The following is a 20,803-nucleotide window of genomic DNA, read 5'->3' as shown; positions in this document are numbered from 1 at the left end:
CTGTGAGGGTCTGGTTAGGGATTAATGTGGTCTGTAGCTATCAGGCTACAAATGCGGGGGGGGGGGGTGTTGTGTTGTGATCCCAGCTGCATAAGGCTCTCACTTCAGGAAGGAAGGCCAGTAGGAAGAAGTCATGGTTGCTGGTATGCATCTACTCTTTCTCTAAAATTATTGGAGGCACAGCAGGTAAGGGAAGGCCGCTGACATTTTGCTAGCAGTTTTCCTGGTGCCTTTATCAGCTGCTATGCCTTTTTTCTTTATTGTATACAGGCCACTGGGGGCCCAGAAGTAGAAGAGTGGTTGTCTCATTCTGCTTGTGGGAAGACAGTATGTCTTATATAAGGGAAGTGGTTGTATGGGGGAAATCTGTTCTGGGTGACAACTGCAGGGAAAGGAAGCTAAGCTTGGTAGCAGCACAGTTTGTTCCATCTAATGCAGTCCCCATGCATGATTTGTAATCTTGCAAATACTATAGGTAGAATGTGCTGTTTTCACTCTTAAACCAACCAAAGCAGATTAAAGCACCATTTTTTCAGCCAGAAGCTTCTCTGCTCCGCTTTCATCTTTGGGCAGGGAACACGTTGTTGCATCATTAGATAGGCTGAAGGAGCATGACAACAGTCAATGAGGGAATCTGTCCAGACTAGTATGACCAGCGTGTAATTATCCTGACACTGAGGTGCAATGATCAGAAAAGTATTTTTGGTTTCTGCACAAATTATGTTGTGGTTTCCCCCTCATGCCTTAATAGTCATTTTCTCATAACCAGGATCATCCCCCCTAACCCTTGCTTTCATAAAAGTCCTCAACCGTTATCTCCTTATTAGTTATTTAGTGAACTAAAGAAGTAGTTGTTGAGTTGTCAGTATTGTAAAGTAGGGTAGTGGAGCATTTTGAGGGCTTTTGTTTGGTTCCATGAGTCAGATAAATTGTGCTGGCTACTGTGTGGTACATGAGGTCAGGGCTACACACATATATAGGCAGCTTCTCAGAAACAAAGTTGGCTTCAGTTAAATAATTTGAAAATAAATGTCTCGACACAAATTGGTTTACCAAAGGGTCATGTGAGTTACTCAGCTATTCACGTGTGAATTAAAGTTAGAACACAGTTTGGGTGAGTGTCCCCCGACCAAAGGAAGTCTGAGTGGGAATGCCAGCAATATAGTAACCAGTGGGGGATCTCTGAGGTTTTTTGTTAACAGATATAGTAACTTTTTCAGTCAGCTTTTTCATTTACTGATAGGTATCGGCTTTCTCACAATTGAGAAATTGTCTCTAAGCCTTGGTTAACAAAAGGATGCAGTGGGCCTCCCACAGTTACCTCTTCCACTTAGGTGATAAGCACTTTCCCATGTTACCAGTGTACAGTAAGTAGGAAGCCAATGGCTGAGAAACCATTTTACGGCAGCAACTCTCAAACGGGGTACACATCCGCACATGTGAAACACTATGATACAATTTTAACAGGCATGGATCCCTTCCCCAGATCCTGGGGACTGTAGTTTGTTAAGAGTGTTGTCAGGAGACCTCTGCTTCCCTTACTGGAGAGCCAGTGTGGTGTAGTGGTTAAGAGCGGTAGTCTCGTAATCTGGTGAACCGGGTTCGCTTCCCCGCTCCTCCACATGCAGCTGCTGGGTGACCTTGGGCTAGTCACACTGAAGTCTCTCAGCCTCACTCACCTCACAGTGTTTGTTGTGGAGGAGGAAGACAAAGGAGATTGTTAGCCGCTTTGAAACTCCTTCTGGTAGTGATAAAGCAGGATATCAAATCCAAACTCTTCTTCTTCTTCACAGAGCTGCAATTCCCAGAGCTCCGCAGGAAGATGAAGATATGGTTAAACCACTCTGGTATTTGTAGCACCGTGACAGGAATAAGAGTCCCCTAACAACTCTCAGCACCCTTACCAAACTACAGTTGTCAGGATTCTTTGGGGAAAGCCATGACTATTAAAGTGGTAGAGTGAAGCTTTAAATGTTAAATGGTGTGGATGTGGCCAAAAATAGTGTCAGTGGAGCCACTGTCACAAACTCCCAGAAGCATGTCAAAAGAGATAAGCAGTGAGAGACTCAGGGTTCAGTTCATATGGAATGAGGGTCAGCAGAGGCTGTGGTGTCTTTAGGATATATGGCTTTATTTACACATATATACAGCCCAAGCATAATATGGAGGGGCTCACAGAATTAACACCCCGACAGATCTTACTTCTCCCTTGGTCACAGGGCTCATCCACACTTCCTTTTGTGCCATGCTTTGAGGCACAGGTCCATATTTCCCCCGGGAAAACCTGGCTTTCACCACTGAATGGAACAAACAGCAATTGGGCTTTCAGTGGATTGATATTTGCTCTGAATCAGTGGTAAAACATGGGTTTTCCCATTATTCTCCACAGTGTCTTCAACTGCTCAGAGGTTTGCTAGATATTCACCAAACATTTGCTTATGGTATCCTTAACTTGCATATTTATATCCGATCGATATTTCCTTTCAACATTTGATATTTGACAGTGTTTCATACTTGTACAAGCTGACATGGGCAGCTAACATGGACAAGTAGCATGTAATGTTTGTTGACATTAAATTATATTTAGCAGCTGGCCACACTTGTATGTTTTAGCGGACATCAAATATGTAATATTCAAAACTATCAACAGTTTCCAGTAAAGTTACATTGACTCCGTTTTGGGACGGACGGGGTGGAATTCACAATTTTTTAAAAATGTATCTTGAATCTGAAATATCCCATCCAAACTTTTAGTGGCAAAACTGGAAGATTTATCAGATTTTTGAATTTGTTAAAATATTGTGTTGACAGTTTCCTCTGTATTTTATTACTTTATAATATTATGAAGTTTTAATGATGTCATTGTACCTCATCATTATACTTTTCTATGAGTTGGAAGCTTGTAAATAATCTAATAAATAAATAAATAAATAACGCTCTACATTTCACTTGCCCACCTGTCTATTTCACCCCACACCTATATTCCTGGGGTAGAATTAAGTGTCACTAAAATACAATTTTCCATCTGTGGCCATTTCTGTTTACCTGGTAGAACAATCACCCCTCTCCTGTCCTGCATTTTCCCAACCATCCAGAGTGAATTGGTGGGGAGTGGGGAAGCAGCAGGGAGAGAACATTGTGCTACTGGGTGATCTTGCATTGGCTTCTGCTAGTGCACCAGATTACAGCAGTTTAATCTGGGCCCTGGGGACTTTTCCCCATATAATTCATCATGTGCTAGATGGAAATCAGAGCACAGGGTGAAGCTGTTACAACAATCATTTTGCCATGCATTCAGAATTTAGAGCAGGCCAAGGAACGAGAGCTAAGGCGCAGTATTGTAACGTATGCAAGCTTTTAGTCGCATATCTTTTAACTGTCTCTTTCTGCCAACTTCCGGCTAGTAACTCATTATTTGTCTTGGCATATTGGTGCTGGTGAATGTTCCTGGAACAGTGTTGTACTGATGTTGTTAGATAAAGCAGTAAGCGAGTGCCATCGTGTTCACACTGGCTAGCAGAGCAATTTTTAGGCTAGGCCCATTGTGTTTAAACGGCATATTTCCATACAGAGGTGGTGACCATTTCATGTAGGGGTTCCGTTCTTGGCCCTCGCACACATTAGCAGAACATGCATAAGCATGTCCCACCCCCTTATGCCCCTCCCCCTTATGTCCGTGTTACACCCTCTTCTGGGTCCAAAAGGACCTGCGCATTGGCGATCACATGTCAGCTGGTCACTCCTAAAATGCTCATCAACTAATCTAGATTAACATCCAAATAGCTTTGGCAAACATTTCAAGATTAGAAAATCTGTAGTAATTAGTGAGCCCCATTGTCATTATATAAGAGAACAAGGGAGGTGTTCATGATGAGTTCTGGCACCTCTTTTTCTGGAAAAATAGCACTGGTGCTATGTATTAAATCACTTGGTCATCTTTCTCAAAAACTATGCAACGTGATTTACATTAGATAGCATCAGACAAAATTTGACAACCATCTGCCATCACAGGAACAAGCAAAGGTACTGCTTATAGACAAAATGTGTTTGCAACAATTTTACCTGGAATTGCATCAGCCATATGGAAACAAGAAACTGGTGCAAGTACTGAGAATTTAGAGGATTCTGTTGAAAACTAAAGTTGTTAATCTAATAAACCTTTATTGATGTATCGTATTTTTCCATGTATAAGACTAGGTTTTTTTAAAGCAAAAAATTGGGTTTAAAATTGGGGCTCGTCTTATACACGGGTAGTGCTGAGGGGTGTTTTCTTAATTTGGAGTCCCAAAAAATAGGGGGCATTTTATACATGGGGGCATCTTATACACGGAAAAATACAGTAAATTCTTCCATAAGCCCTCTGGTTAGTTTAGGGTGGAAAAACTGCCGCCACTATACATGTATGATGGGGAAGCATTTGATTTTACTTCCCAATATCACATGCTATTGTGGTTTGGAATTTAAAATATGAGTTGGCCTGAGTCTATATGACGGTGTTAGTTATATAACACCATAAACAAACAGCATCAGAGAAGACCACAGACTTCTCTCATCAAACTAGCTGGCTACCACTTCTGCCTTTCATGGGGAATATTTTTAACTGGGAGAGAATTTAGGCCAAATAAAAATATGCTGATTATGGATGACAACTTTTTTCACATCCTTTTGACTGTAGGCCTGAGGGCAATGGCCACCTTACTACTGTGTTTGTTTGTTTTTGTACACCACTTTGAGGTCTTTTTTGGCTAAAAAGCAGGTTATGAGTCTATGGCCATACTACCCTGAACACGCCCGATCTCGTCTGATCTCGGAAGCTAAGCAGGATCAGGCCTGGTTAGTACTTGGATGGGGAAAAGCAGGTTATGGATAGGAAGCATAGGAACATAGGAAGCTACGTTATTCTGAGCCCAGCCATTGGTTCATCTAGCTCAGCAATGTCGGAACTGACTGGCAATAGTTCTCCAGGGTTTCAGGCAGGGGTCTCTGGGCCTTACCTGAAGATGCCAGGAATTGCCTTTCAGGATGCAAAGCAGATGTGGTGCCACTGAGCTATGGCTTTTCCCCATGGTTTCAATCAATTATTCTAAAGTGGCATCAGTGAGAATTTTTTCCTGCTCAGTGCGAAGCAGTGGTCTCTGTATGCTACCTTGAGCGCTGGAAAGACAACTTATAATTTTTAAAACAATAGTTATGGTGTGAATGAAGAACTCCTTGTGCATTATCAAATAAGTAGGTTTGTTAAGAACTGGAATTATTATTATTTATTAAATTTGTATGCCACCCTTCATCTGAAGATCACAGGGGCAGTTTACAAGCTAAAAATACAAAATGAAAATACAAAATACTTGATAAAACAAAAGCCAAGCAAACCAATAACCTCCCCTCCCACAGACACATTTTAAAGCCCATAGAATGTTCATCAGCCCAATGCCTGGTTGAAGAGTTTTTGCCTGTCACCTAAAGATGTGTAATGAAGGCGCCAGGAGTGTGGGAAGGAAGGCGAAAGGGTAGAGAAAAGAGGTGTTGGGTTGCACTAATACTCTAGTAGAGGAGTAGCCTCCATTTACTTTCTTTTGGGATACGTACATTTGTATGTATCCAAATGGAGTTGTTGAAAAACCAGAAGTCTTGATGTCTGCTAAACATGTGCTTGCTGGTTTGGGTATATTTCCATTACTAAATAGAACACAGGGAATGGGAGTAAACCTGGCACCCGCTCTCTCCTCCCTACTCTGAGGACTTTATTCCCAGTAGACTCACTTTTGCCACTGGAGATAGACTGGGAGTGGGGAATTAAAGTGTGCAGCGCAGCGAAGCAGGCAGTAGAGGGGGAGTATTTTACTCCTGTCTCCCATCCATTTAGGCTGTGATCCTAACCTCCACTTACACGAGAGTAAGGTCCATTGAATTAATGTCTGCTTCCGAGTATGCATGGTTAGGATTAAAGGTAAAGGTAAAGGGATCCCTGACCATTAGGTCCAGTCATGACCGACTCTGGGGTTGTGGTGCTCATCTCGCTTTATTGGCCAAGGGAGCCAGCATACAGCTTCTGGGTCATGTGGCCAGCATGACTAAGCTGCTTCTGGCGAATGAGAGCAGCACACGGAAACGCCGTTTACCTTCCCACCGGAGCGGTACCTATTTATCTACTTACACTTTGACGTGCTTTCGAAGTGCTAGGTTGGCAGGAGCAGGGACTGAGCAACGGGAGCTCACCCCGTCGTGGGGATTTGAACCGCCAACCTTCTGATCGGCAAGTCCTAGGCTCTGTGGTTTAACCCACAGCGCCACCCGCGTCCCATGATTAGGATTACGTTGTGATTAAAAAAAAATAGACCCACAGTCTATTTTTATAGCCAAACAGTGAGTGTGTGTTTAGCAAACATACTTATGTGTCATTTGGTCCTATGGGTTTTAGTTCCAGAGTGATTTAATATTTGTTGTGCTGTGCTATCTAAACTTTGCTGTACTATCTGAACTTTACTTATTATCACTTTGTTTAAAAATGTCTAAACTACCCACCAATCCAAGTACAGTGGTACCTCAGGTTACGAACTTAATTCGTTCTGGAGGTCTGTTCTTAACCTGAAACTGTTCTTAACCACTTTAGCTAATGGGGCCTCCCGCTGCCGCCGTGCGATTTCTGTTCTCTTCCTGCAGCAAAGGTCTTAACCCGAGGTATTATTTCTGGCTTAGCGGAGTCTGTAACCTGAAGCGTATGTAACCCGAGGTACCACTGTAATCTGATAATACAATAAACCATAAGACATCATAAAATAGTAAAGACTAAAAGGCAGCAGCTAAAAACCCTTTAAAATGGCTGGGCAAACATGTCTTAAACTGGCACTGAAAACATTGGAATGCCAATTCATCTCCTCTAGGGTGGGAATTTCAAAACCAGGGTGCTACCACAGAAAAGGCACCTTTCTGCAAGTATAACTCACTTCAGCAAGTGGCGGCATTCAGAGAAAGACCTCAGTCGGCAATCCTAATAATCATAACACTATGTTAAGTTGTCTCTAAAGTATCTGTCTTTCTAGGGAGGAAAATGGTGATGATGTAAAACAAACAAACCCTGAACATAGTTATTTATAGAAATATGTACCATCTGATAAAACTCATTATCAGTGTTCTAATAAATATTCCTTCCTCCCCACCTACAGAAGGTGGTTGTGTCCGTAATCGTTGTCATTAGGTGAAAATAAAGCATCATCTTTGCTCAACTTGTTCCAAACACAGTCATAAAATGATATATTTATCTCACAGCTAGCTGTGACTTCCAGTTATACTTATGATGCAGCAAAATGGCATCACACCTTCATTTTATCTTGGAACATATTGTTTTGAAATCACCTCCGGTTTTCAGTAGAAATTTTAAACCAGGACCTTCTTGTAAAGTGAATTAAAGGTCAACATGAACCCAATAACTTAACGAAGGTAATTAACACACTGTAACATCTATCAAGCATTTGTAAACACTGTTTATAAACACAGTTTCATACCGTTTCCTGTTCTGAGGTCAGTTCTGTGCAAATTGCATGCAGACAGGGGCTTGGATGCAAAAAGCCCCACGTGCCAGCGGACTGCAAATCCATCCAGTGAGGTTGCTTATTTTCCATCCCAGCCTGCATACACTTTTGCAGCTCCAGCCCTTTTCATATTGAGGCAGTGTTAAAGATGGTGTTGATGTTTTGCCATACTTTAATAAGATCCCTGCTTGCAATTCAAAATTCTTAATTCTGACAAGCAACCAATTAGATAGCTTACCTTAAACCTGGGGTGCAGAATCTTTTTGCCCGGGTGGGCTAACTCTTTACCCCCTCCAGACAGGCAGAGTTTGACAGGTGGCTAGGGCCACCCACCTCTCTCTCATCTGATGTCATGATGATATTAGGTGATTGATTGATAGGTGGGTGGTTTCAACCGCTTGCCAAAGTTGGCCTGTGGTTTGGGGGAAAGGGTCTGCTTCATCTACACATTCCCCACAGAATGCACTGGCAAAGCAGAATGGCTAGGACCATTTGCTTGAGAACTTTGAATCTCATTCAGCTGGACTCTGAACCTCCTGAACCTCACTTCTACATTCAAATTCTCACCACCTCCCACTCATTGACAAAACAGTTCCTTTGAACAGTGATGCCTTCACAGAAATGAGTGCCATTTCATATTTGTTTTACTCTCAGCTAGGAGCAAAGTGTGAGAAAAAGGGTGTGTTGCTACTTCCATCAACAGAGTTACCACCCCAAGGATGCCACCATTCTAACTCATGAGACCAAATTCAACTAGATAGTTGCACTAGTGGGATCTAGCACCATGACTTCCAGTAACACAATGGGGTTTCCTCTTCTCCTCCCCCTGGGACCCTTGCTATGGGAAAGAATGTGCCCATAGAAACATTTGAGTATTTTTTGATTTGGTCCCTGTTTTCTTACAAGCCACTTTCAACATGAAAGCTATTATGCGGGGAGCGGGGTACAGCCACTGACTGAAACTTAGTCAAGGAGGCCAAGAAACGCGACTCTTTTTATGCCAACTTGGCACTCTTCAATAGAATTCACTTAGAAACAGATTTCTACAAGATTACCCACAATTCATGCATGGTATAGCTAGCAAAATAAATGACTGTAACTCGAATTCTTGGATGAACTGCATGCAGCCTTCTTTGCATGAGTTGAAATGCAGTAAGGCCATAACAGTTGTGGCTACTCTGGTGGAAATGAGCAAAAGTGTGAATTTTTGTTTTGTTTGCTTCATTCTTATGCTCTTGTTATAATCTGTTGTGTTGATAAAATACCTCTGTAATAATATATATACTGAGGAAAGGCAATGAAAGTGTTGAAAAAAATAAGTGGAGTACCAGCTCAAAAATAATGTATAAATTGGCCTCTAAGGGAATGAAGGTCCAAGCAACAAAAAATAGGCTGATATATGGTGCATCAAGTGCTATTAAATAAATTTATATTGATGCAATATACTGCAGCATCTCCCCCCCAATTTTTTTTTAAAACAAAGCAACAGAGCTGCTGGAAGATACAAATCTGCCTATACAATTAACTATAATGCTGAGTTTTCAACAGCAAGAAAGAGGTTTCTCTGGTTTCCTTCTGTGTCACGTTGAGGTAGTTGAGCTGTTTCATTCCTCTGCTCAACTCATGGCTTCCAACTCTACAATTCGCCCTCAATGACAAATGCTGATTTCAGTGCTGTTTGCTCAGAAAAAGATACTGGCAAGCCACAGTCTTTTCCAATGGCAGCCATACACGAGCTTTCACAACATTTTGTGTGTATACCGATAAGTGTTGCAAAGGCCAAATTACAATGCATGTGCTGGAGAAAGCCTAAATTTGTCTGGTACCTTTGCCCTTCTATTTGTGTGCTCGCATGTTAAAATCTCTTGGCCAGATTTTAAAAGCTGCACGTGACATCGGCATTACTGCAGCAGTGTCACAAAATCCAGGAAGCACTCTCTTTGAAACCCAGAATGCTAACTTAAAGCCAGTTTAAGGGCAATGGATGCACCAGAGCTAGACAACTGGCTCTGTCTAGTGGAGGCTTCCTGTCAATATAGAGCAGATGCACACCATACATTTAAAATACAGAACTTCCCCCAAAGAATCCTGGGAACTGTAGTTCCCTCTCACAAAGCTACAAATCCCAGCACCCTTAATGAAACAGTTTCTATAAATCTTTTTTTGGGGGGTGGGTAGGAGTGTCCCACTTCTGACACCAGTGTAACACATCACTCCAATCTCTGGTGTGAGATTCCAGAGGTTCCAGGTGCTTAGCCTAGGGCACGTGTTTCCTTTTGGAAATGAGGCACAGCAGAGACTCTACAATATACAGTTTATTTACACATATACCGTATACAGCCTGAGCCTACAATGGAGGGGCAGACTGAAGTTAGTGGCACATTGTTCCACCACTAGGTCTGCCTGGGAATTAAGATCAATGTCAGAGGCCTTGCTCTCTCAATGCCATCTCAGGAGATTCTCATTGGCAGCATCGTATACTCTCCCCAACTGAATAGTGCAGTAGATATCTGAAATAGATATTATTGAAGTGTCATATATACGATGCTCGATTCTTTTCATGTGGCTCTTCCATGCCAATATTCTCCAAGTAGCCACTGCTGGTGTATGTCTGAAACTCCCTGCTTGCATGCCGTCTTTAGTACAATCCACAACTCATTGTATGTGAAAAGCTGATCTGTATTAAAATCATAACAGCTAGAAAACTCTTTGATCACAGGTCTGTGCCACAGATATAGCCAGCCCTTCCTGAGGCAAAGCCTGTTCTGGCTTCCCCCACCCCCCACCAGGGATCACACAAACACAAACTCTGATGTATTGGGTGTCTTTAATCCAAAATGGGGAAAAAGCAGAGCAAATAATTTTTTTTTTCCAGCAATGAGACACCACCAACAACAAAAATTAAAACATTTTTTTTTTACAAATTAAAATTTCATACAGTGTCTAAAATGCCACCTAAAAGCTAAACCTTTCTTTAAAAAAAAAAGGGAAAGTGTGTGTTTTTAAAACACTAGTATGCCAGTGAAACAAACGTGGCAAAAGATATTCATTCATGGACTAAAGATATACAGAAAGAGGCAGAAAAAGGGATTGACCACCAGCATAATGAGGCAAAAGTTTATGTGAAGGAATACTTTCCTGCTTTTCTTCCCTAAGGTACAGGTAGAGTAAGACTCAAGAGAGCTTGACTTTAGACATATGTGCCCAAGTCTGCAGCACATGTCAATTCCCTCCTTCAAACTTCAGCTGAGACTTTTTGGTTTTCTAGGCAGAATTCCCATCATCATATTCCCATATTAACATTTGTGCCAACTGGCTATTCAACACCCAAAGATGCTAAGGAATCCATCAAAAAAAGACTCATTTTTATGGTACTGTTTCTGTTTTTTCTTCACATATCAGAGTGTGCATGTGGCAGGTTCTGTCCCACATGAGCTCCAAGTTATATTCCAATGAGATGCAAATATCAGATTTGAGCCTTTTGCTATGTGCTCCAAATAGTTGCAGTTTCCTGGTAAAGTAAAAGATCAGGATGGTTGTGAACAGCAACACAGAACAAGAGCCACAACAAAACAGCTGGGGTGTTGGATATGAGCCTGCAACCTTGCAGCATGAGATCTTTAGAACTGCATCAAGGTCTTAAGTTTTAACACTGCACAAGATGGTGGTGGAAACTGGGCAACAGGACATATTCTGATGTAGTGCTCCAGGAAGGCTGCATCAGTTATTGAAACAGATCAATCATGAACATCTCCACTCAACAAACACCTACTTTCCATCCCTCCCACCCACCCAAATAACCCTGAGATCATAACTGAATTCTGGGTGCTTCATAGACCCTCCCCACACACTACCCCTCAAAAATTCAAGGTAGAATACAGAAGGGGGTGGGCCTTCCTGCCTATACTTACAATATCCATCCTATCACATTATTACATACAATCCACAAACACACAAGTGAGAGGAAGTCAATCCTGTGATTGCACAGTTAGAGGCAGAAGGCTTTCAGTTTAAGGAGCCCTATTGTACTTGGGACAATAACTTCCCAAACTGAATTTAAGGTCCATCAGCCAAGGAACAGTTTTTGATGTTAAATGAAGACCACAGTATCGTCAGTGCCTTTGTTTTCAGGTGGAATTCTTCAACAGCCCTGGCCTTTTGTTGTTGTTGTCGACACAAACTGAAAGCCTTTAACGCTAAAATAACAACCGCTGTACTCAGCACAGGACTGCTATCTTGATTTCAGCTCTACAGTAGTTTTTAAAAATATAGATTATATATATTTTATTTATATTATTAACCTTTAAATGGTGATCACAGGAATTTCAGTGTCTCTGATGGAGAAAAAAACCAAGGGGGGATGTTACTAAACAAACAAACAAAATCTGATTACCAGAAATATTTCCCTACAGGACCAGGGGCTGGGAAATAACATAAAAGTATGTTTTGTACATAGAGCAGCTGTCTCCTGCTGGACCTCAGAAAGGTCAGAACCATGAGAGGCAGCTAAAAAAACAAAACTAGTCTGGTATAAAGATCTGAATTCCATGTGTTTGATATGACAGTCTTTATCTCCAATTTGTTTTAAAAAATATATAGATATAGTTATTGCTTTCACAACCACCAGGTTTGGCTCTACTGAATCCTCAGTGGGGGAGTGCTGTAGGTTCAGCGGGGTTTGCTTTCTTCCGCCTCTTCATAAGCAACGGGTTGGATGAATCTTCGATTTTCTTAATCTTGATTTGTTCATAATCCACTCTCATGGTGGCCAAGGCACTTGTCATCTCCTCCTACAAATGTGAGGTAGAGGAAACAAATTAACATCTGGCTAGCCAAATTATTCTAGCTTCAGGCATTACTGTCATCCAGAGGAAAGATCCTATTCGTAACTTAACAGTGGGCACAAAAGACTACTTCCAAGTTCAGACTGTGGTAGAGTGAGGAGGGCCTTTAAGCCTGCATATCTGGCATTACCTATTACAGTGGAACTTCAGTTTTCAAATGTAATCCATTGCGGAAGACTGTTCAACTTCCGAAATGTTTGAAAACCGAGGATCAATGGGCAGTTGGCAAAATCCATTGGAAAAAAAGGAAAAACACGCAGCGAAAGCTTCCGGGTTTTTGGCATTTGGGTTCTGAATCGTTCGGCTTCCGAGAAGCTCGAAAACCGAGGTTCCACTGTACAGGCTAGGAGTGGCTTGCAGCACTGATGGACAGGCTCACAATCACTTACACCTGGAGTTGCATAACCTTCATCCATGCTGCTTAGCAGTGTGTGAGATGAAACTTCCAGACAACTTACCTTAACGTCCTCCCAAAGATCTTTCTCTTCTTTCAAAACTCTGCTAGTGTGCAGCGGGGTTTGTGGCACTTGCATTGATTGCTGCAGAGGGAAGACAAATGGAGCTTTAGTCTAGGGGTTGGGGAGCCTCTGGCCTGGGAAACTCTCTTTCCAGTCCTTGGGACTTGCCAAGACTTCTTCTGTCCTTCTTTGACTGGCTGGGTGGTGATCATGCCCCTTGCCTGATCGGATGTAGCGGTGTGTGTACTGTAGAAGCCTCTGACTTCTGCATGGCTGGAATACAGCCTCCACCCAGTGCTCTGCCCACTTTCCCCTCTGTCCCCATCCACTTTTGCCTCTCTTCTCTCTCCCCTGCCCCCTTACTGGCATGCAGCTGCAGGAGTTTTCTCACAATGGAACTGGCGATTGAGCTGAAAAATGTTTCCCCTCTATCTATAAAGCTACCTCAGACTCCCTGCACTCCTGTTTCTCAGCCTAGACTTCTGCGCCAGTTTTTCTTCCTGAGAAATGACAGGTGGATTCTTACCATGATCCAAGGGTGATTCATGAACTCCATTATAGTCATTCGCTGGGTTGGATCCGTCTTCAGCAAATTCCGGATCAGCTGCTTAACTGAAGGTGGAGGAAAGGCAACAGCATTAACAACAACACATACTGTGTCTCGCCACCTCATTCCAAAGCTCTCTTCAGATGTTGCAGAAATCCTGAAGCTTGCACGGCAAAAGGAGAGACAATATACACAAAGGGATGGGTCTATTTTAAGGAGAACATGCTTTGATTCATATAAAAACCTGAAGGGACTTCTCCTGAGCAAATACGTTGCTTGTGGAGATAACACATGAAAAGTACTCTGAGGACTCTTAATACTAATTAATTTTAGTACATATGATGAGTAATGTACTTGAAAGAATTGTCATGTGTGACATTGTGGGGCCTGGCCTTTTTGGGGGGGTGGAGTGTTTATTTTTATTCATTTTCCCACTCTCCATGTTGCAACCTTTTTATATCATGCATGCACAAGATAACAAAGGGAGTGGGGAGAGTCAAACTGGCCATGTGGAGGTCCAGGGGGAACCCTCCCCTTGCCAAAGCCTCCAAACACAAGAGCAGAATCCCGTAGGGGAAGGAAGGAAAAGGAAGAAGAGAAAGGCAGGGCAAAGGAAAAGCAAAAGCTGTTATGTACTGAAGTTCTCACCCTGGGCCAGCAGGGGGATACTGTAAATAGTTATGCAAATAAGGGATCGAAAGTGACGTTCAGTGATTGGATAGTTTTAGAAAATTGTTACAGTTACGTTGTACTGGAGCTCTATATAAGCAGGCTGACTGAACCCTTCAGTTCAGTTCTGTTCTGGCCTTTGAATAAACAAGAGCTGTTTGAAGAATCGCTGTGTTGTCTGATATGTTCACCCACAACTTAACAGAAGCCATGCTATGGGGGCAGCAGGCACTTTTTCTTCCCTGGCAGCAAAACACTCCAGCTATGGTGGCCCAGAACAATTTCTCTGAACCAGAGCAAGGCCTCCTCTTGAGCCATAGCCTAGTCATGAGTAAAAAGGCCACTCATGAAAGGCAAGAGAGCCAAGGAATGAATAAGGTTAGTGCAGGGGTGGGTAATGTTGGGGGTTGTATTCCAACAACATCTGGAAGGCCACAGGTTAGCCAACCCTAACCCAGAGAATCACATTTTTTCAGGTTTTGAAATCCCATTTACCCTTTCAGAGGAGAATAGCAGCTTCTGTTCACAAACATTTACCTTCCTCAGATACTTCTGACCACTCTGGGTTGGGAAATTCGTACTGACCCATCCGGATCCGTTTCTTCATGCCCGGAGAAATGGCCAGACCATGGTTGGAATAGAAAGGGGGGTACCCGCACAACCTGGGCAAAAGAGAAAAATAGAGAAATGACATGTAGAGGAGAAGTCCATTTTGAATGCCAAACTGATCTAATGTGCTTCCCCCCCCCAAAATGGTATCATTTTTATTGTTCGTACTATAAAAGGCTGTCAGGTAAGAGAGTCCACTACGGCAGTGGGGAACCTCTAGCCTAAGGCTCTAAGTTAGGTTTGCTAGGCCTCTCTGCCTTAGGCCTGTGAGGCCATTTTTGGCAAACCACGCCTATCTGTCAGTCACTTGGCATCTGTTATCTCCAATCTAAACAATACAGTGCTAAGATGAGAGATAACTCTGTGCTCACTCTCTGAACAGGAAGTTGTCACAGGGCTGGCAGCATTTTCCTGATCTTCCACCTTAGTGCTGTGAGACCACAGTCCTAACGTCAGAGAGAACACCCTGCTCCTGCTGTTTACTATCAAAGAGCAAACAGAGACTTATCTCTGATCTTTATGCTTATTGGACCTGGGGAATCATCTCTGTAGTTCCACTGTACTTCCAGGCGCAGTGCAACACTGGGAAACTAGCCCTGACCCACAGCTCATATCGGAGAGAAAGGCTGAGGTCCCTCTTGTTACACTTGTTGACAGAAAGCAATGGAGCACTCCCCATGGCAAACATGGAAAGCTGAATTGTGAACTTTTGTGAACCTGGATGATGAAGGGCCCTGGGGAGACAGGTTAAGGGCACAGCTGTGCTATACAGGGAGCAGCAAGAAAGCACCAGCATCAGTGGGATAAGGAAACATGTTCTCTTGTACACATTTGTTTAGCATGTTTCCTGCCCTTCTCTTCAGCACAAATGCGCTCCAAGCAGCAAACTAACTAAAAGGACATTAGGAAAAACAGGTTCCAAGGTACTTTCAATGTTAAAATCACTTTGAGGTGTGGCATGCTGCAAACCACCTGCCTAAATCAGGGGTGCCCAAACTTTTTTCAAAGAAGGCCAGATTTGATGACGTGAACATGTGTGAGGGCTGACCAAAGTTGTTGAGCTTTTTTTTTAGGCTTCAAATTGCTGAGCTTTATTAGGATTTTACCCCAGGACATATGCTGCCACGGGGGCCAGATTAAATCGACCGACACGCCAGATTAGGCCCCCGAAACGGACTTTGGATATGCCTGGCCTAAATCCTATGAGCCATTGTCTCAGTGCATTAGTACCTCATCAACTGGGACAAACATTTTAGCAATGACTCAGCATATAAAACAAGCAGTGCTCCAAGTACAGCGTAATCATATCACATGTGCATGTTTCTTGCACGAATTCAGTTGCAAAAGCTTGGCTCCAGCAGCAACAGCCTTCCTAGCACAGTTGCAGGAAAGACTAAGGCAGAAGGGAGGAGGGAGGCAGACAGAGAGAGATGCAGACAGAAGAAAATGGGTGGAATGAAACTGCAGCTTCTGCCTGCCTCTCTCCTCCTTTCTGCAGGCATGAGAACTGGATTCCTTCTTCCTCTGCCTCCACCGCTTTGCCGCTCGTCTTGCAGTCAAGGGAGGCAGGGTATCTTCCTCCTCTGGCAGCGGCCTTGGAAAATATTCCCAATTTCATCTTCCCCACAATCAATGCATCCAATTTTATTTCTACCGCCTAGGGCTTGTTCCTAAAGTGTGTTGAATCAGCCAGCATAATCTGTGCTTTTTTCCTTGATATTGACAAAGGATCTTCCTCAATGACTCAATAAACAGAACATGCCGGAAGCACAGCCCTTCCTAGTTAACTGGCTCGAGAATATCCCAGAAGAAGACTGAACATCCCTAACTTTGGAACTTTATTGAATCCTGCCAGGAGCAAGTACACACAGAGGAGAATATACAAAGCAACTAACTGTGCTGTACAGTACAGTGCAGAAGAATAGACTTACAAAATATACATGATGACACCAAGGGACCACATATCGCAGGACTTATCATATTTCTCTGGGCCTAGTACTTCTGGAGCTAAAGGAGATGAAAACAAAATGCAAAGTCAACTTTGTCACACATGCCATCAGTACAACTTTGTCACATGCTATCAGTACAATTTTCAGACATTTACACTTCAAGAGGACAGGCTGTCCCCCTCTCTGGGGAGCTTATTACCCTTGGAACTGTGCCCGGAGTACACTTGCAAAATAATATGCTGTTTGGATACAGTTTACCTGGCACTTGATATTAGTTCTCAGTTCATGGGAAAACCTCTGACACCAAGGCTGTTTGCCATAGAACATTTATAAAACGGCCAGCGAAGGACATTAAAGGGTCCCAGAAAAGTACTGTATTGGCCCGAATATAAGCTGCACATTTAAAATTGGAGGGAGGAGGGAAAAAGAAAAAATACCCGAATATAAGCGGCTCCCTTCCTCGTTGCTTCTGGCTGCATACTGGGGGGGGGGGGGGAGCCACGCTGCATTGCTGGCAGCCTTTCCCCTTCCTCGCTCTCTCCCTTCCTGGCCTTGGGGGAGAGGACGGGGGACTACATGTGGGGCGGGCACCGCTTTGCCACGCTCCTGCTGCTGTTTGCCTCACACTCCTGGCTGCATACTGTAAGGTCGTGAATATAACCCGCACTTTAACTTTTCAAGGTTGGAATTTGGGGGGAAAGTGAGACTTATATTCAGGCCAATACGGCGTTTAAAAGTGACCAGAGGTCTTAGCCTTTGAAACTGAATGATGCATTGCTTTTCTCTCTTCCATTTAAAAATGGACCAGAACTAAATCCCCAAACTAATAATAATAATAATAATAATAATAATAATAATAATAATAATAATTTCCCAACTTTTTCCCAGGCCAGAAACTGTTATAGGATGAGGGGGATCACCTGCACAACCTCAGTCTGGTCGCCACATGATAGTGACACCTGTGTTGGCTGCTTTTGTTAAAGGTTTCACCCTGTGCCAATCCCTTTTCTTTCCAGAATACTAAGTAGGCAGCTCAAGCAATCTATTGGAAGCACATAGAGACCAGCTTTTGAAGCATGCTCACCTGTTTGCCCAATCAGCTGCAGCCCAGTGCTGAGGTTTTAAACTTGAGAGAGATGCCATTTAGTTTAAATGATGTAGCAAATGAAATAAAATGATTGGGCTGCTTGCTTGAAAATCTTGAAAAACCCATCCCTGCTCTTATTACAAAACGCAACAGCAGTGTACATGTGCCCTGAAGCTCACCATCACTATTTCTATGAAAAAGAGAGGCGCTGGAGGTTGCCATTCTTATGTCTCAGAAGCGGGTGATGCTCTCCAATGGTTTACTTACCCACATAGTATGGTGTGTAGCATGGTGTAGCTAGAGAGTTATGTGTGGTGGTTTCTTTAGCAAATCCAAAGTCGGTGAGTTTTAATACAGCGTTGGGCCTTTTTGAGGTGTATAGGAGGTTTTCTGGCTGCAAGACATAATAAGCAAAACCAGCTTAAGAGAAAACTATATTTTGCACCACCTTGCAGATCCTAGGCTGGGCACATGGTAAGAACTAATGATCAGGTGTCCATTAACCTTTGCTTATTGATTTATACCATTTCCTCATGCATCTGCAGTAAAAATTACTCCCAAGGAAGCCTGACAGTCATTTCAAAGACATTTAAAGACAGTAGTAAAATGAAGCACAGCTATGAATAAAAAACAGGAACAGACTAAGAAACAACAGCATTAACAGGGGCAAGTGAAAACAATCCAAATGAATTTTTTTAAAGACCTGGGGGAATGAAAACAGTCTTTTCCTGGTGCTAGAAAAGCATGATAGTGACCGGCAAGCATCCCCAACTGAAAAGGCCCTCTCAATAGCTGCAATTATGCAGATGCCATTACACATCTGTGTACATTAGGTATATGATCCAGATTATATTGACAATTCCCTATAATGCTTATGCTACTGAGTTTATTTGCAGTCCTCAAGACATGATGCGTTTCATATTTGCAAGGTCAAAGCTTCAGAGAGTCTTTTACAGCAGAGACTAGGACATTAGAGGAATTTATAGAGGAACAGAGGAATTAAACACATATTTACAGGGGAAATGGTGGTATTGCCAATTTACCCTCCCAAATTAAATAAATACCTGAAGTAAACATAGTCTCTGAACTCTTTATAAGTGTTGGCCACAAGGCTCTTGACCAGTTTATTGAAATGCAACGTTCCCTAGCCCATTTGTTCAGCGAATGAAATGTTATGTAATGTTTATTAGCACAAAGCTTAAGGTTGTGAACTTTTGGTGGGCAGGAGTTCAGCCACGAAGGAAGTAGGCAGCATTACAGAGAGTTTTCGATTTTGACATCTAACCATGTTTTAGTGTTAAATGGATGAGCCTCATTGAAAAACCGCTACACATACCTGTTGAAGTCCTCCAGCTGCTTCCCTGTGGCTCATTCAGGCTCAGCCACAGACTGCTAAACTATGGTTTTGCCTTAGGTGGGAACATGGTCGGTATGTAAAAATCTTTGGGTCTATGCAAGTGGCATGTTAATGGAGTGTGTGTGTGTATTTGAATTTGAGTATTGCAAATGTCTCTCTCTGTGTGTGTGTGTGTGTGTGTGTGTAGTAGTAGTAGTAGTAGTAGTAGTAGTAGTAGTAGTAGTAGCAGCAGCAGCAAGAGTAAACCAGAATGTGAACGGCTTAGATTGAGAAGATATATGGGGGAGGGAACCTAAAACTACCCTTCACACTTGAGAGTGTAAACCCACCCACACCTCAACTTCTATCAGTGTATGCAAGTATATATTTTGTTTCAGAAAGCATAAAATGATCAACATATACTTTGCACCTTGAATATTAATAATATAGATCAAGATCCACAGCAGGCATGTGTGTGCATTGGCGAGAGCCAATATGTATCTAGAGCTCTGTTTTCACTATTCACAGCTACAGATTATGACGCCAAACAACCAGATCCCTGTTCAGCGGGGTGTGGGGGTGTGTGTGTTATTTTTTAGATGTTTCAGCAGTGGTGCAGTGAAACCAAGGCTCAAGTTGTCCACATGAATACCCCCTTCTTGATATTCTTTATCTAAATAACATGCGTCTGTTCCTGCATCTCCATAAAAGAGAAGAGCCAAAAAGAACAAGACTAAAAATACGGTTCCATAGACTTTGAGGACTTGAAATTTCATCACTTAGGAGAGAAAGAATGTGCTGGCAGGTGATGTAGAATTATGTAACAGGCAGGGAAAGGGAAACATTTTCAAGCCCATCCTATTGCCGCAGGGGGAGTGGATTATAATTACAGCAATTGGATTTTTCCAGCCTCATCCTAAATCTAACAAAGAATCTACCTTTTATTTAAAAAAAACATGCTTGGGAGCCCCTTCTGTTAACAAGGATTCTTAGTCCAAATATCCTGGGGGGTGGGTTCTATACAAAAGGAACCACCTAACCAAATTAGCATTCTTCCAGGAATTCATTAGCTTTCCCTTACCACGCTGAGCTGCACAATTGCTATTCCTCAGTGTGGTTGCATTCTAGACTTTGTTCATGTGTCCCTGCTTAGCTGAAAACCACATCCAGAGAAGATTCTTTCAGAGCACCTGCCTACATGAACCTAGTGCAATTACGCTGGAGCTATTAATTTTACCCACAATCTCTTCAGGAATTAAACTGGGGTTGCTCTGATTTAAATATGCTACCCTTGCTTTGCCCTCTCTGTTAACATGACAAGCAAGCAAGGGCTGCCTATTTAAACTAGCACAGACAAACATGTGCCCTCACCATCCACTCATAAAGCATGGGTGGCGTTGTGGTCTAAACCACTGAGCCTCTTGGGCTTGCCAATCGGAAGGTCGGCGGTTCAAATCCCCGTGATGGGGTGAGCTCCTATTGCTCCGTCCCAGCTCCTGCCAACCTAGCAGTTCGAAAGCACACCAGTGCAAGTAGATAAATAGGTACCACTGCGATGGTAAGGTAAACAGCATTTCTGTGCACTCTGGTTCTGTCACAGTGTCCCGTTGCACCAGAAGCAGTTTAGTCATGCTGGACACATGACCTGGAAAGCTGTCTGCGAACAAACGCTGGCTCCCTCGGCCTGAAAGCAAGATTAGCGCCGCAACCTGAGAGTCGCCTTTGACTGGACTTAACTGTCCAGGGGTCCTTAACCTTAAGCATTAATTTCTGTG

The 20,803-nt window shown here is 42.8% G+C and overlaps 1 protein-coding gene across 1 annotated transcript in view; it reads right to left on the bottom strand.

Moving 5' to 3' along the window:
* Positions 1-10,337: 10,337 nt before the first annotated feature.
* Positions 10,338-20,803, bottom strand: part of MAPKAPK2 (MAPK activated protein kinase 2) — a 79,403-nt gene continuing 68,937 nt past the window's right edge. The window contains exons 5-10 of the mRNA XM_053393380.1: positions 17,960-18,086; positions 16,588-16,663; positions 14,585-14,709; positions 13,358-13,443; positions 12,832-12,912; positions 10,338-12,319 (exon numbers count right to left, since the gene is read on the bottom strand). Coding sequence (XP_053249355.1) covers positions 12,176-12,319; positions 12,832-12,912; positions 13,358-13,443; positions 14,585-14,709; positions 16,588-16,663; positions 17,960-18,086 — 639 coding nt within the window. The 3' untranslated portion in view covers positions 10,338-12,175. The remainder of the gene's footprint in view (positions 12,320-12,831; positions 12,913-13,357; positions 13,444-14,584; positions 14,710-16,587; positions 16,664-17,959; positions 18,087-20,803) is intronic.

This window comes from Podarcis raffonei, chromosome 6 (assembly GCF_027172205.1).
Source record: "Podarcis raffonei isolate rPodRaf1 chromosome 6, rPodRaf1.pri, whole genome shotgun sequence".
In the NCBI taxonomy this organism is placed as follows: domain Eukaryota; kingdom Metazoa; phylum Chordata; class Lepidosauria; order Squamata; family Lacertidae; genus Podarcis; species Podarcis raffonei.
This window is presented reverse-complemented; position numbering and strand designations above follow the sequence as displayed.